General features: G+C 41.9%; 1 protein-coding gene across 2 annotated transcripts in view; it reads right to left on the minus strand.

Moving 5' to 3' along the window:
• Nucleotides 1-5,437: 5,437 nt before the first annotated feature.
• LOC110535096 (zinc finger matrin-type protein 4) overlaps nucleotides 5,438-15,956 on the minus strand; it is a 206,560-nt gene continuing 196,041 nt past the window's right edge. For both annotated transcript variants that reach the window (XM_036936175.2, XM_090191042.1), the window contains one exon: nucleotides 5,438-7,539. In XM_036936175.2, coding sequence (XP_036792070.2) covers nucleotides 7,512-7,539 — 28 coding nt within the window. In that variant the 3' untranslated portion in view covers nucleotides 5,438-7,511. The remainder of the gene's footprint in view (nucleotides 7,540-15,956) is intronic.

Raw genomic sequence — 15,956 nt, forward strand, 5'->3', positions numbered from 1 at the left:
GTCTATGTGTATCTCTTATCATCATTTTAGCTTGTTAGTAAATAAATATTCAATTAAGATTGGTGTGGTACGAATTCATTAGTGTGACCCGGGTCCGTGCAGGTTCAAGGGCTATATACGACGTTCTAATTATGAGACTGATAGAGGCAACTGGTTCATTAGCGGCTGTTGTAAAATCGATATTCTGATATTCTTTGAGTTAATTTGGGAAATAGATACTCAATAAAAACTATTTTTCCTTGATTCAGTTAATCACGTAATTAAGACTTATAATCATTCGATGAGCAACAGTCGTCACATTAACCAATACAACGTCACGACACTACCTAGAGCTACTTGGAACCCTACTAATTCCACGACTGATCTATCGACGTCACCGCACGAAGAGGCAAAAACAGACTTACCCCCATCGCGACGTCCCCCAAAGGTTAACTTGCTAGCCCCGGTCTACTAACTGCTAGCTTGCCTGCCCCAGTCTGCTAACTGCTAGCCCCTGCTAACTGCTTGCTTGCCAGCCCTGGTCTGCTAACTGCTAGTTTGTTTAGCCCCGGCCTACTAACTGTTAGCGTGTTAGCATTGGCCTGCTAACTGTCTGAATCGCCGTGTCCCCAGTCAGCCCAACCACTCACCCAACCACTCACTGGTTCACTTGGCTACGCATGCCTCTCTCTAATATCAATATGCCTCGTCCATTACTGTCCTGGTTAGTGATTACTGTCTTATTTCACTGTTGTTCCACCTCCTACATATTCGATGACATCACCTGGTTTAACATCACCTGGTTTAGACTATATCTCTCTCATCATTACTCGATGCCTCGGTTTACCTCCAATGTACTCGCATCCTACCTTACCTTTGTCTGTACACTATGCCTTGAATCTATGTATCGTGCCCAGAAACCTGCTCCTTTTATTCTCTGTTCCGAACGTGCTAGATAGCCAGTTCTTATAGTATTTAGCCGTACCCTTATCCTGCTTCTCTTCTGTTCCTATGGTGATGTAGAGGTTAATCCAGGTCCTGCAGTGCCTAGCTCCACTCTCACTCCCCAGGTGCTCTTATTTGATGACTTCTGTAACCGTAAAAGCCTTGGTTTCATGCATGTTAACATTAGCAGCCTATTCCCTAAGTTTGTTTTACTCACTGCTTTAGCACACTCTGCCAACCCGGATGTCTTAGCCGTGTCTGAATCCTGGCTTAGGAAAACCACCAAAAACCCTGAAATCTCCATTGCTAACTATAACATTTACCGCCAAGATAGAACTGCCAAAGGGGGCGGTGTTGCAATCTACTGCAAAGATAGCCTGCAGAGTTCTGCATTACTATCCAAGTCTGTACCCAAACAATTCAAGCTTCTACTTCTAAAAATTCACCTTTCCAGAAACAAGTTTCTCACTGTTGCCGCTTGCTATAGACCTCCCTCTGCCCGTAGCTGTGCTCTCGATACTATATGTGAATTGATTGCCCCCCATCTATCTTCTGAGCTCGTGCTACTAGGTGACCTAAACTGTGACATGCTTAACACCCCGGCCACCCAACAATCCAAGCTTGATGCCCTCAATCTCACACAAATTATCAATGAACCTACCAGGTACAACTCCAAATACGTAAACACGGGCTGTTTTCAATCAAGATCTCAGCGATCACTGCCTCATTGCCTGCATCCGTAATTGGTCTGCGACCAAACGACCACCCCTCATCACTGTCAAACGCTCCCTAAAACAATTCTGTGAGCAGGTCTTTCTAATTGACCTGGCCGGGGAATCCTGGAATGACATTGACCTCATCCCGTCAGTAGATGATGCCTGGCTATTCTTTAAAAGTGCCTTCCTCACCATCTTAAATAAGCATGCCCCATTCAAAAAAATGTAGAACTAGGAATAGATATAGTCCTTTGTTCACTCCGGACGTGTCTGCCCTTGACCAGCACAAAAACATCCTGTGGTGTTCTGCATTAGCATCGAATAGCCCCCATGTTATGCAACTTTTCAGGGAACTTAGGAAAAAATATACACAGGCAGTTAGGAAAGCTATGGATTGCTTTTTCAAACAGAAATTTGCATCCTGTAGTACTAATTCAAAAAAGTTCTGGGACGCTGTAAAGTCCATGGAGAATAAGCGCACCTCCTCCCAGCTGCCCACTGCTCTGAGGCTTGGAAAAACTGTCACCACCAATAAATCCACTATAATTGAGAATTTCAATAAGCATTTCTCTACGGCTGGCCATGCTTTCCACCTGGCTACCCTTACCACGGTCAACTGCCCGGCATTCTCCACAGCAACCCGCCAAAGCCCCCACCATTTCTCATTTACCCAAATCCAGATAGCTGATGTTCTGAAAGAGCTGCAAAATCTGGACCCCTACAAATCAGCCGGGCTAGACAATCTGGACCCTCTCTTTCTAAAATGATCTGCCGAAATTGTTGCAGCCCCTATTACTAGCCTGTTCAACCTCTCTTTCGTATCGTCTGAGATTCCCAAAGATTGGAAAGCTGCCACGGTTATCCCCCTCTTCAAAGGGGGTGAACCTCTAGACCCAAACTGCTACAGACTATCCTATCCTGTCTTTCCAAGGTCTTCGAAAGCCAATTTAACAAACAGATTACCGACCATTTCGAATCCCACCGTACCTTCTCCGCTATGCAATCTGGTTTCAGAGCTGGTCATGGGTGCACCTCAGCCACGCTCAAGGTCCTAAACGATATTATAAACGCCATTGATAAGAGACATTACTGTGCAGCCTTATTCATCGACCTGGCCAAGGCTTTCGACTCTGTCAATCACCACATTCTTATTGGCAGACTCGACAGCCTTGGTTTCTCAAATGATTGCCTCACCTGGGTTACCAAGTACTTCTCTGATAGAGTTAAGTGTGTCAATTCGGAGGGCCTGTCGTCTGGACCTCTGGCAATCTCTATGGGGGTGCCACAGGGTTCAATCCTCGGGCCGACACTCTTCTCTGTATACGTCAATGATGTTGCTCTTGCTGCTGGTGACTCTCTGGTACACCTCTAAGCAGACGACACCATTCTGTATACTTCTGGCCCCTCTCTGGACACTGTGTTAAATAACCTTCAGGCGAGCTTCAATGCCATACAACTCTCCTTCCATGGCCTCCATCTGCTCTTAAATGCAAGTAAAACTAAATGCATGCTATTCAACCGATCACTGCCCGCACCTGCTCGCCCGTCCAGCATCACTACTCTGGATGGCTCTGACTTAGAATACGTGGACAACTACAAATACCTAGGTGTCTGGTTAGACTGTAAACTCTCCTTCCAGACTCTCCTTCCAGTTGTACGCTCTCGTTGGTTGGCCCTCGCTTCATACTCGTTGCCAATCCCACTGGCTACAGGTTATCTTCAAGTCTCTGCTAGTAAAGCCCCGCCTTATCTCAGCTCACTGGTCACCATAATAGCACCCACTCGTAGCACACGAACTGGCAGGTATATCTCACTGGTCACCCCCAAAGCCAATTCCTCCTTTGGTCGTCTTTCCTTCCAGTTCTCTGCTGCCAATGACTGGAACGAACTGCAAAAATCTCTGAAGCTGGAGACTCATATCTACCTCACTAGCTTTAAGCACCACCTGTCAGAGCAGCTCACAGATCACTGCACCTATACATAGCCCATCTGTAAACAGCCCATCTATCTACTTACCTCATCCCCATACATTATTTATATATTTATCTTGCTCCTTTGCACCCCAGTATCTCTACTTGCACATTCATCTTCTGCATATCTACCATTCCAGTGTTTAATTGCTATATTGTAATTTCTTCGCCACCATGGCTTATTTATTGCCTTAACTCCCTTATCTTACCTCATTTGCACTCACTGTATATATACTTTTTTGTTTTTTGTTCTACTGTATTATTGACTATGTTTTGTTTATTCCATGTGTAACTCTGTGTTGTTGTATGTGTCGAATTGCTATGCTTTATCTTGGCCAGGTCGCAATTGCAAATGAGAACTTGTTCTCAACTAGCCTACCTGGTTAAATAAAGGTGAAATAAATGTTTAAAAAGCATTAGTGAGGTAGCGTTCCAATTAATCTCAAAGGTGTTCAGTGGGCTGAGGTCAGGGCTCTGTGCATGCCAGTCAAGTTCTTCCACACTGATCTTGACAAACCATTTTTGTATGGACCTCACTTTGTGTACGGGGGTGATGTCATGCTAAAACAGGAAAGAGCCTTCCCCAAACTGTTGCCACAAAGTTGGAAGCACATAATCATCTGTCATTGTATGCTGTAGCGTTACGATGTCCCTTCACTGGAACTAAGGGGCCTAGCCCGAACCACGAAAAACAGCCTCAGACCATTATTCCTCCTCCACCAAACTTTACAGTTGGCACTACGCAGTTGGTCAGGTAGCTTTCTCCTGGCATTCGCCAAACCCAGATTTGTCTGTCAAACTGCCAGATGGTGAAGCGTGATTAATCACTACAGAGAACGCGTTTCCATTGCTCCGGAGTCCAATGGCGGCAAGCTTCACATAACTCCAACTGACACTTGGTATTGTGCATGGTGATGTTCAGCTTGTGGGCAGCTGCTCAGCCACAAAACTAATTTCATGAAGCTCCCGACGAACAGTTATTGTGCTGACATTGCTTCCTGAGACAGTTTGGAACTCAATAGTGAGTTCTGCAACCGAGGACAGACCATTTTTTTGAGCTACGTGCTTCAGCACTCGGCGGTTCCGTTCTGTGAGCTTGTATGACCTATCACTTCGTGGCTGAGCCGTTGTTGCTCCTAGACACTTCCACGTCACAATAACAGTACTTACAGTTGACCGGGGTAGCTCTAGCAGGGCAGTAATTTGACAAACTGACTTGTTGGAAAGGAAAAATCCTATTACAGTGCCACATTGAAAGTCACTGATCTCTTCAGCAAGGCCATTCTACTGTCAATGTTTGTATAGGGAGATTGTATGTCTGTGTACACCTGTCAGCAACGGGTGTGGCTGAAATAGCCAAATCCAGTCATTTGAAGGGGTGTCCACATACTTTTGTTTATATAGTGTAGCTGGTTGACTTTGATTCCAGGGGAATAGCAGATAGAGGAATACCTGTGCTACTCCTTCAGACAAAAGAGTCAGCTCAGCTCTAGGGTTAGATAAAAACAGAGGTTGTATTCACCAGAGGTGTCTAGACTCTAACAGGCGATGGGAATGCAACCACCTCCATATAGAAGCACTGTATCTTACTCAGTAAAAAGCATGTGATGGGTAGTAACTCTTATTGCTCACTGCCATGTCTCCTGATATTGATATGGAATGGTACAGCACAGGATGACAACAGTATTCAGGAATTCTCTATCTTCAGTCAACTGTGAAAATGGATTTTCCTTTGAGAAATGGGGCATGTTAACTTTGCGGATAAGAATGCCAGCTCGGAGGAAAACATAGGCGGAACAAATGAACACAACTGGACAGGCAGTATAGTATAGTTGCAAGTGTCTTTTTATTCTTTTTCAGACACAGGATAGTACATAACCCAGAGAGCGCACAAAGTGAGTAGGGTGTATGAGATGTGGTATTCCTCTGGAGATCGAGGGAGAGACACTAGATCCAACGCAAAAGTTGGGCAGAATGTAACGTTATGACTTGGGTTGAGCAAAGCAATTCAGTGGATCGCAGAGTAGCATTAATTAGTAAATAATTCATGCACAGAGTACATCTTAAGTTGCTTGTAATAGTAAAAACACTTTGTACATTATTTTTTTTTTTTTTTGCCTGTGGCATCTCACAAGGCGGATGGCTCTCAGTTGAGCCAGCTTCAGTTGGTGTTGAGTTCAGAAGGATTTGTTGTATGTTTTTCTTCAGTTGGTGTTCAGTTCAGAAAGATTTGTTGTATGTTTGTGAGTTTCTCTCTCCATCTCTCTAATGCCCATGAACATGCTTTGGTGTTTTGTTGTTGTTGAGTAAGCAGTAAATAAAAACAGTTGAAGTCTTATCAAAACATCTAAAAAGGCTTGGTTTCAACTGGTGTAACAATTCTAGACAATGGTACTTTCAAAACAAACAGATCAGTTATTTATAAATTAGCACAAAAATACATTTTAACACATTTATCAAGGCTATTGATCAAACACATCTTTGCTGTCGACAGACACTGACTGCACTGTACTGACAGGAAAATAAATAACTTATATCTGTATAAAGATGCATCTGCTTTCCCAATTACCAATAAACTGTTTAGTCCACAACAGTAAGAACAAATAGACATTTCTACTAAAACACCTGCTATGGCAACAGGAACCACTGTCATAACGTAGCTTTGATGTTCGAATAACATACTAGAATGAAAGAGTTGCTACAGAATGTTGTAATAAGGTTGTATATTAAAGTTGGATTGCTTTTTAAATACTCTCCATCTCTGAATAAGACATCATCATCATAACAGCAATGTTTCACACCATTACAGAATAACATGGTTTGATTCAAATTTACTGTAATTGGCTGTATTACTTACACATTCTAAAAGGCTTTTTTGGAATGAATTCAGTGAACACGAATGTAGTAACATTTTAAAACAGTTCATGAATCTGAATCCTGATTCTGAACAATAGTAATCAATGGGACCTCCCTGAGACGAAGACCACATATGAACCTCAAAACCACATGGAGGAACAGAGAACACATGTTGAGACCTGGAACACTGACAACATAGATCCCTATCTAGATTCTCCTTCCAAGACTGCTAGGGACACAGAAAGATAAATTCCAAAAATTTAAAAATATATATTATGTTCAAAGGCATTTCTTAAACTGTCATTATTATTGCCAACAAAACCTTATGTCCACCAGGGATATTATGTTATTGTAAGATTGTATGGTAATACACACTGTAGCATACTGTAGACCCAATCATTAAACCATTATTATAATGTTATACATTCTGATTGTTTTATTTATTCTGATGGCAATCCAAATACAATTGTTTAAATAAATTACTCAAATAAAATCTAAAAACAATATATTACCCACATATAAGTTCTCTTATACATTTTCTGTTTCAGAGGTAAAGAAACTACAAAAAACTATATTCCTCAAGTCAAAATGCCACAGAGTATTCCTCTCTCTAACACAGCTAAAGCAAGAAGCATAGTTAGCATGAAGTTGCAGGTTGTTAATTTTATCATGCATTGAGGGAACCGTCCCTTTATCCGATCAACTTTTATGCTGTTGGACCATTGTCTTTAAACATACTGAAAATCTGTTAGTGTGGAATGTTGATGATCACACGGCCAAAATGAGAAGAGTTCTGCAGAAGCTTTACGTTGACAGGTGCGAGAGATGCTGTGGAGTTGGAGCGTTACAAAACCCCTTGTTCTCCTACTGTATCCCAGCAGGGCCATGGAGAGAGACAGGAAGAGAGACAGCGAGAGAGAGACATAGAGAGAACGTGTGTGTGTGTGTGGTAGAGAGAGAAAGCAGAGCAGAGGCAGAAAAAGCAGGGCAAGCTGACCACAGCTTGTCTGACATCAATCCAATGGTTTATTTTGTTCTTCAAGATTCACTGGACACATATCTGATTCTTCAGGCTGCAGGAGAAAGAAAGACACAGAGGTAGAGAACAAGCGAGAGAGGGAGGGAAAGGGAGAGAATGGGAGAGAAGTTATTGTCATGAGACCGCAAAAGTAAAATATATCTCAACCAATAAAATAAACCAGGTAAAAAGGAAATGATCCTGATAAGATCAACAATAAAGTTCCCACAATGAGGAGACCATCACAACCAGCAGCAGAGGGTAGTTAAAGTATGAGGTCTAAACAGCCTCGTCTCATCTAGACTGGATACAAAACCCTCCTCAGGACACTTTCTCATCTCTGTCTCCCGTACGTCACGCACCACTTGACTTTATGCGCTCGTTTTTCATGTCCTCAACAATGCCCTCGGAGCTCACTGATGACACTTAGAGTAGCCAACATCTAATCCCACTTGTGTTGTGATTTAAGAGGAATGCCAGGTTTTATAGCATATCCAGGACATCGCAACATTGACTAAAGGCCTTATCGAATGGTTTATCAACACACAATCACTGTCAGAGATGCCTCTCCCTGTTCTTTCCCTGTCTAAGAGAAATCATACTTAAAGGCCCTCTCACTTAATATGGTATGACATTTTTCAAAGCATGACAACCATTCCATATCTAAAATGATAGTCTGCCGTGCTATAGATAGTCTACAGCAGAGAAAAAGAGGGGGGTTGGAAAGGAGGATACCTAGTCAGTTGTACAACTGAATGCTTTCAACTGAAATATGTCTTTCACATTTAATCCAAACCCGCTGAGAGGTGCGGGGGCCTGCCTTAATTAACATCCACGTCATCGGTGCCTGGGGAATAGTTGTTGTTGGGGGTTAACTGCCTCAGGGGCAGATTGACAGATTTGTACCTTGTCTGCTCAGGCATTCAATCCAGAAAGGTTACTGGGCCAAATCGCCTACCCGCCAGGCTACCTGCCATTCAAGAATGCCAAGAGTGTGCAAAGCTGTCACAAATGCAAAGTGTGGTTGCTTTGAAGAATCTAAAATCTAAAAATATATTTGAATTGTTTAACACTTTTTTGGTTACTACATGATTCCACATGTGTTATTTCATAATTTCGATGTCTTCACTATTATTCTACAATGTAGAAAATAGTAAAATAAAGAAAAACCATGGAATGAGTAGGTGTGTCCAAAAACGTTTGACTGGGACTGTATATATTTTGAGCCAATAGACTACCAAAACAGTACTACAACAGAATTCTTAACCCTCATTGGTTCATGCACTGTAAGTCCCGTCACATTAACAGTAGTTAATCTACAATAATGATTTGTTCAAGTAATCGATTCCCTGACTTGCATTTAGTCTGGGGTTTCTATGTTACCTCCAGGTAAACTTAGCAGAGAGAGTAATCACTGTTTAGATTGTAAAATGAACATCCTGCTGAGTTAGTCCCATATGAGGTAGTCCCCATGAGTTAGTCCCCATCCTGCTGAGTTAGTCCCCATGAAGGAGTACTCATCCTGCTGAATTAGTCCCCATGAGGTAGTCCCCACCCTGCTGAGATAGTCCTCGCAAATTAGTCCCCATCCTGTTGATGTAGTCCCTAGAGGATGTGGCCAGAGCAGCAACAGCAGCAGAGCAGGGCCCACATTAGTTCTGAATCAGTCCGCCATAAAGGCCAATGTATCAGACTTGCATAGACCTTAGTCTACACACACCACACACACACACACACACACACACACACACACACACACACACACACACACACACACACACACACACACACACACACACAGAATAATGAAAGCAGAGGGGAGGTGGGAGATTATAGAGTAAGAGTAAGGTTAACTGAGTAAAGTTGAGAAATAAAACAACCTTGAGACGAGGCCTCCCTTTGGAGAAAGCAAACAGTTCCATCAAATGTAGGAAAATGAACACATTCTCAGCACACCAGCAGAGCTGAATTTATTCCACTCAAAGACATATTTAGCATTTTGTTTTCATTAGAGGGACTCTAGATAGACAGAGCCTTTTTCACTCATATGAATGGAGCCTCTTCAGCTACTTTGCATCACTATAAAACCTGACTAATTACAACACATTCAGGAAAACATGCAGCCATAATTTTGTAGGCTAAATGATACATTTGAATTTACTGTTTCACCCACTATTCAGTTCAAACTCAGTGTACCCAAATCCAGAGATTTTCACGTGTTCGTTTGTGGTACAAAGGACAATGTTGCACTCAATAAACAATGTGTGCATCTGAAACCGTGCAGGTATTTCTTGATTTTTCACCTGATGTTCAGACATTTAGAGTTGTCCCTACGTTGGACTCAGTACTAATGTTTTCTGATCTCAGGTGGTTTAACACTGGCTGGTACAACACATTATATTTTTCCAGAGGTCTAAGGAGCATAGTTCAATTGGTCTAATTAACTAGATGATTACAGACCACAACAATGAGACAACTGAATGAGGCATTGCAACCAAAAGGGCAGCAGAGATAGATGTTTATAACAGTAGCAAGCCAAGTAAACCAAGTCTCATTTTCAAACTCTACTGTCTCTGCAGCTGAAAATCTAATCCAAGTACCATCCTTAAATAATTTTGTTTATTTGATAATTTCCTCTCGAGCACAGCATTTCTGTAAGTCGTTGAGAAAAGCTCAGCCAAGCAAGGCCACTCTGTGATGAGTCTGAAAAGGGTCCTACATTGTTATTGGCAACATCTACTATAGGGTTGCCTGCCACCCTCTAACAAGCACACTGCTGTTGCTGCTGACTGCCTTCCTTTCCATCTAAATGACAGCTCTTAAAGATGCATCCGCCCAAGACTGACAGCAGGACAGACTTTTAGAACAGCCTCCAGCTCCCCTTTCCCTCTCCCCCCACCCCACCCTCTCCTTCACCCTCTTCACTCCCCTCCCTCTCTCCACTCACATCATCCTTTCCCCTCCCCTCCCCACTCCCTCTCCTTTGCCCTCTTCCACATCTCCGCCCACCCCACCCTCTTCTTCCCCCTCTCCTTCACCTTTTCCACTCCCCTCACCCTCTCCTTTGCCCTCTTCCACGTCTCTGCCCACCCCACCCTCTCCTTCCCCCTCTCCTTCACCCCTCTCTACTACCGTAGCCTTCAAGTCAGTCAGAGACAGGAAAGATACATTTTCCAGCAGCAGTATCAAGCCTCCTCTATTTTCCCTCTCAAGGCAAACTGCCTTATAATTAATTTACCGTGAAGCGAGTGTAAGTTACATAGTTTCACTTGGTGCAACGGCAAATAGAAACCACACCATCTGAATGCAGAGACCTTAAAAACGTGATTGCAAACACACAACTTATGTATTCATACAGTGTGTGACAAACTCGGTCAGCACATTACTCTGGTGGAGGAATTATCCATGAATTATTTATCTCCATGCCTATATCCACATGGACATTTTCAGTCCCTTTGAAGTTAATTCTCCCTTTGTGATAAAATGCCTCCCTTATTCTTTCTATGTTGCAGCTTATGATACTCCTGGTTGTGTTGCTATTTAAGAACGAGTTGCCTGTCCAAGACTATTTCAATCTACATAACAGTAGCAGTCCTCCAGATTTGTACAGTATACCGGCAAGTTATCATCATACTAAATGCTGTAAAATAAATATTCCTTACACATAATTTTAAGTGGTATATTCATAAACCCATCCATTGTCTGCATTGTATACATTCACACACATTCTTAATGTGTTCTTGGCCATGTTTCTCCTCTGGTGTATTTGTGGTAATGTCTTTCTGTGGGACATCACAGGGGACGTTCCGGACGTCATATCAAGAAGACGTGTGTCTGTCGTGGAAGCTGGTGGGACTGAATGTCAGACCAAAAGCACTTTGAAGATACATGGTTGAAAGGCTAGCCTCAGAGGCCTGAGTTCTCTCTCATGTGTCGGTCTAGTGTGCTCATCATGGAGTGATCTTTTCAATCTGAAATATTTCTGATGACTTAAACCAAACAATAGAGTGATGGAAAGATAAAGCTTGGAGAGAAAGAATGTCAGCTTGGATTAGCAGGTGAGCTGGCACAGACGCATGTAATTTGGGATTGACAATGTGTCTATTCTGTAGCCAATACCGGGCCCCTAGCTATCTCCCTCCCAATGCGCATTAGGAATTAATTAGGAAGTCAACGAATGAGGAAATTAGGCTCTATCATATAAGAGAAACGCCCGCCGATTGGATTGTCGACTGTCTCTGTGGCTTTGCCTGTTTCCTCCTTTGTGCTGCAATCTCTCCTGTTTGATGGTTTGCTTTCAAGCTGCCCCCGCCTGTTTGTTGATATCTACCTTCTACAGAGCCGTAAAGCGCTTTCTAAACTTCCCTCCACTGAGCATCTAATCGGTGCATCTCACCAAGGCCAGGCGGTGCCAGAGTGGAAGGGCCTCAGCAGAGCCTCCACTGAGCATTATTATAAATCACGAAGCCATCACACAGGGGATGATCACTGGAGAAAGATGGGCTCGGAAATTAAACATCCCTCCTCCTCCTCCTCTTCCCACTGGTGCTCAAGCCTTTTCTGCTCCAGCACACAATGCATTGTAGTTGGTCAATATTTTAGAAATGCAACACCTTCATAAAAAACAAACCCAAAGTCACTACTCTACTTCACAGTGCTGGAAGCAGCCATCAGCATCAGCCTCAGACAGCCACTTTCAGAATCAATTGCCTCTGCCTCCCCTCCAGGCGTTACCGCAGCCACTAAGCTGCAGCTCGATACAGTGGCCAGATTTATGTTGGTAAAGTGTTCTCTCCAGGATTTTCCATATGGTTGTTTATGCTACCATTGAGACAGGGTCTGTTGTCTGCTCCGGTCCAAACAAATATCCTACTGCTCACATTTTACCACCCTATTTTACCAGTGCTGAAACTACACTATAGTTGCACTGCCAGTCTGAAAATATTCCTGCAATGATGCCTGATGCCTGCAACCAGCATATCCATTCCCCCAGCCAATAAACCTTTGAACAGACGGAAATATGTTGCTGTTGCATTGTAATCAGATGTAACGTTAAACTAGATTAATTTGCCTTTTTGCTTTGAAGACACATAGCTGCTGTTATCCTTCTTGTGAATATGGTTGTGAATATGTTTGTGAATATGATTGTGTGTGCATGAAGGATTTGAGGAGCAGGTGTTGGGGGATTTGTCTAAGTGTTGGGGGAATTGTGGCACACAGCATTGTGTCTCATGGGGAGTTCTTTCCTGGGCAATCCTCTACTGCCTGACATGCTAGAGAGAGAGAGAGAGAGACAGAGGAGGGGAGAGAGAGAAGGGGGGCATTGAGAAAGAGAGGTGAAGAGAGAGAGAGAGGGGGGCATAGAGAGGGAGAGGGGGCAGCAGAGCGAGATATAGTGCCTTGCAAAAGTATTCACCTCCTTGGCGTTTTTCCTATTTTCTTGCATTGCAACCTGTAATTTAAATATATTTTTATTTGGATTTCATGTAATGGACATACACAAAATAGTCAAAATTGGTGAAGTGCAATGAAAAAAATAACTTGTTTCAAAAAATAAAAAATCTGAAAAGTGGTGGGTGCATATGCTATGCTATGCTTTGCTATGAAGCCCCTAAATTAGATCTGGTGCAACCAAGGTGGATTTGATCTGTCACATGATCTCAGTATATATACACCTGTTCTGAAAGTTCCCAGAGTCTGCAACACCACCAAGCAAGAGGCACCATGAAGACCAATGAGCTCTCCAAACAGGTCAGGGACAAAGTTGTGGAAACTTATCACCCGTTTGGTGATAATCAAAAATAGATAAGCAAATAGATAAGAGAGAAGCAAAAAAAAAAGCAAACCCTTTTGGCGTTCGCCAAGAGGCACGTGGGAGACTCCCCAAACATATAGAAGAAGGTACTCTGGTCAGGTGAGACAAAAATGTGAGTTTTTTGGCCATCAAGGAAAATTATGTCTGGCACAAACCCAACACCTCATCACCCTGAGAACACCATGCCAGCAGTGAAGCATGGTGGTGGCAGCATCATGCTGTGGGGATGTTTTTCATCGGCAGTGACTGGGAAACTGTTCCGAATTGAAGTAATGATGAATGTTACTAAATACGGGGAAATTCTTGAGGGAAACTTGTTTCAGTCTTCCAGAGATTTGAAACTGGGACGGAGGTTCACCTTCCAGCAGGACAATGACCCTAAGCATACTGCTAAAGCAGGTTTAATGGGAAACATTCCAATGTCTTGGAATGGCCTAGTCAAAGTCCAGACCTCAATCCAATTGAGAATCTGTGGTATGACTTACAGATGGCTGTACACAAGCGGAACCTACCCAACTTGAAGGAGCTGGAGCAGTTTTTCCTTGAAGAATGGGGAAAAATCCCAGTGGATAGATGTGCCAAGCTTATAGAGACATACCCCAAGAGACTTGCAGCTGTTATTGCTGCAAAAGGTGGCTCTACAAAGTAGGGGGGGGGGTTGATGCTCGCTCAGGTTTTCTGTTTTGTCTTATTTCTTGTTTGTTTCACAAGAAAAAATATTTTGCATCTTCAAAGTGGCGGGCATGTTGTGTAAATCAAATGATAAAAACTCGCCAAAAATGCATTTTCATTCCAGGTTGTAAGGCAACAAAATAATGGGACTGACCTTTCATATACAAAGAGACAACTGCATTTCACACATCCTACACCTCTGTACGTCTGTGTGGCAATACATTTTTATCGTGACTGAACGGTCTTGATTGACATTAATAATGCCAAGCTGAGACCATAATAGAAGACACATGTAAGCCTTCATAACTTGGGGGTGCTTGTGCTCGGCGTCATCAGCGAAAGTGACTTTTCCTATCATATATCGGCTATAGGAAAATGAAATATTCTATGAAAGAGGATATAGCCTCTATTATTTATCTTGTCATATAACAAGTCAATACAATACCTTTATTTTTGCACTGTTCTTGGGAGTGGAGGAATACTATTTATTTTCTAAGACAAGGGAATAACAAGGGAATAAAAGTTTCCTTAGTCAAAAAAATCCTATAGGATTAGTGATTTTTCCAACAGAATCATATAGGATTCTCACAATTTTGTGTCACCTCTATCAGAATCCTATTTTCCTAATGGAAATAAAAAGTAATCCTATTGGACCCTATATGATTCATGAAATCATATAGGATTTTGTCACCCCAAACAGAATCCTATTATAACTTTTTTTAAATTTGATCCATTAAATTATATTTTGTTGTCATTAGTTCCACTACAATACAACAACAATTACAACATTTTCGTTGATCGGAAACAACAGTTCTATAATCATTTCTGGTTTTATTCACTTGTAAGAAAACCTGTCCCTTTAAAAGTGACTGATGACGTGATAACTAGCACAGGCTTGGAGTATTAATTAACTACCAAGTTCAGCTCGCTGCCTGTGGCTGGGCACAGAATAATAATGTTAGAAAACAGAGATTCTAACTGTTATATCCTTCACTGTGTGAGTACAGTATTTCCTTATGTTTCCTGATTAAGTTTGTCGTATTTTCGTCATTGGGCAGCATTTTATGCACGTTTTTATGCTAGCTAAGAAACTACTGTTAGCTAAATTGTAGCCATTTCTATATAATGTTTAAGTCACTGTATAGTTATAGCAGATGAGAAATGTTTATATTGTTGCTTTTTGCTAAATATACAGTATGTGCCTTATTATGTGAAACTCTTTCATGATTTCTGGTAGATCATCAATCATGAGTTTTTGGACTCATTCAACAGTTTTTACCTAAATAAGTAGAATATAAATGGAAATTCAAGTTGAAAGTTCCATTTATATTCCTAAAACATAAGTTGAAAATTATGATGCTGCTTCTTCCCGTTGATAAATAGCCTGAAGTCAAAACACTGTTTTGAAGTGTCCAAATCAATACAGTTTGTGATATATTAAAAACCTAAACATAAAATGCACTACCTACATATACATTTGCCACAATAGTAATCATAGTACTTATATATATTTTTAATGATCCCCTTATAAACTGCATATGCACCAAAAACCCTGTTCTGACAAGTGGCAATTAATCTCTCATATTGATAAGGGGGAAATCCGGTTGTATGTGCGGTTGAAACTAACACAACTCTCAAACCACATGGAAACTGGAAATATTTTCAACACTTAGAGGAAAACCGTCTAAAGACAACCAGCTGCATTTTGAAGTGATGTTTTGATTTGGGGGTCACCAAAATGTAAAGAGAAACGCAGCACTTATTTGTCAATCACTCATATTGATGTCAAGTTGAAATCAATAGAGCGGGGGGTAAATGTTTGGTTTGTGTGTGCACTGTTTAAATTAACACTATTAAATGCCAGTCATATATCACTGGTTAAAGAGAAGTTGCTGAAGACAGCCATCTAAATTCTAGAATGTCAGAAGTTTTGTGAGGCTGCCGAAACGCGGAAGGAGAAAAACACTTCACTTCCAACGAATCAC

The sequence above is a fragment of the Oncorhynchus mykiss genome, chromosome 11 (assembly GCF_057628025.1).
Source record: "Oncorhynchus mykiss isolate SJ-2025 chromosome 11, ASM5762802v1, whole genome shotgun sequence".
NCBI classification, from domain to species: Eukaryota; Metazoa; Chordata; class Actinopteri; order Salmoniformes; family Salmonidae; genus Oncorhynchus; species Oncorhynchus mykiss.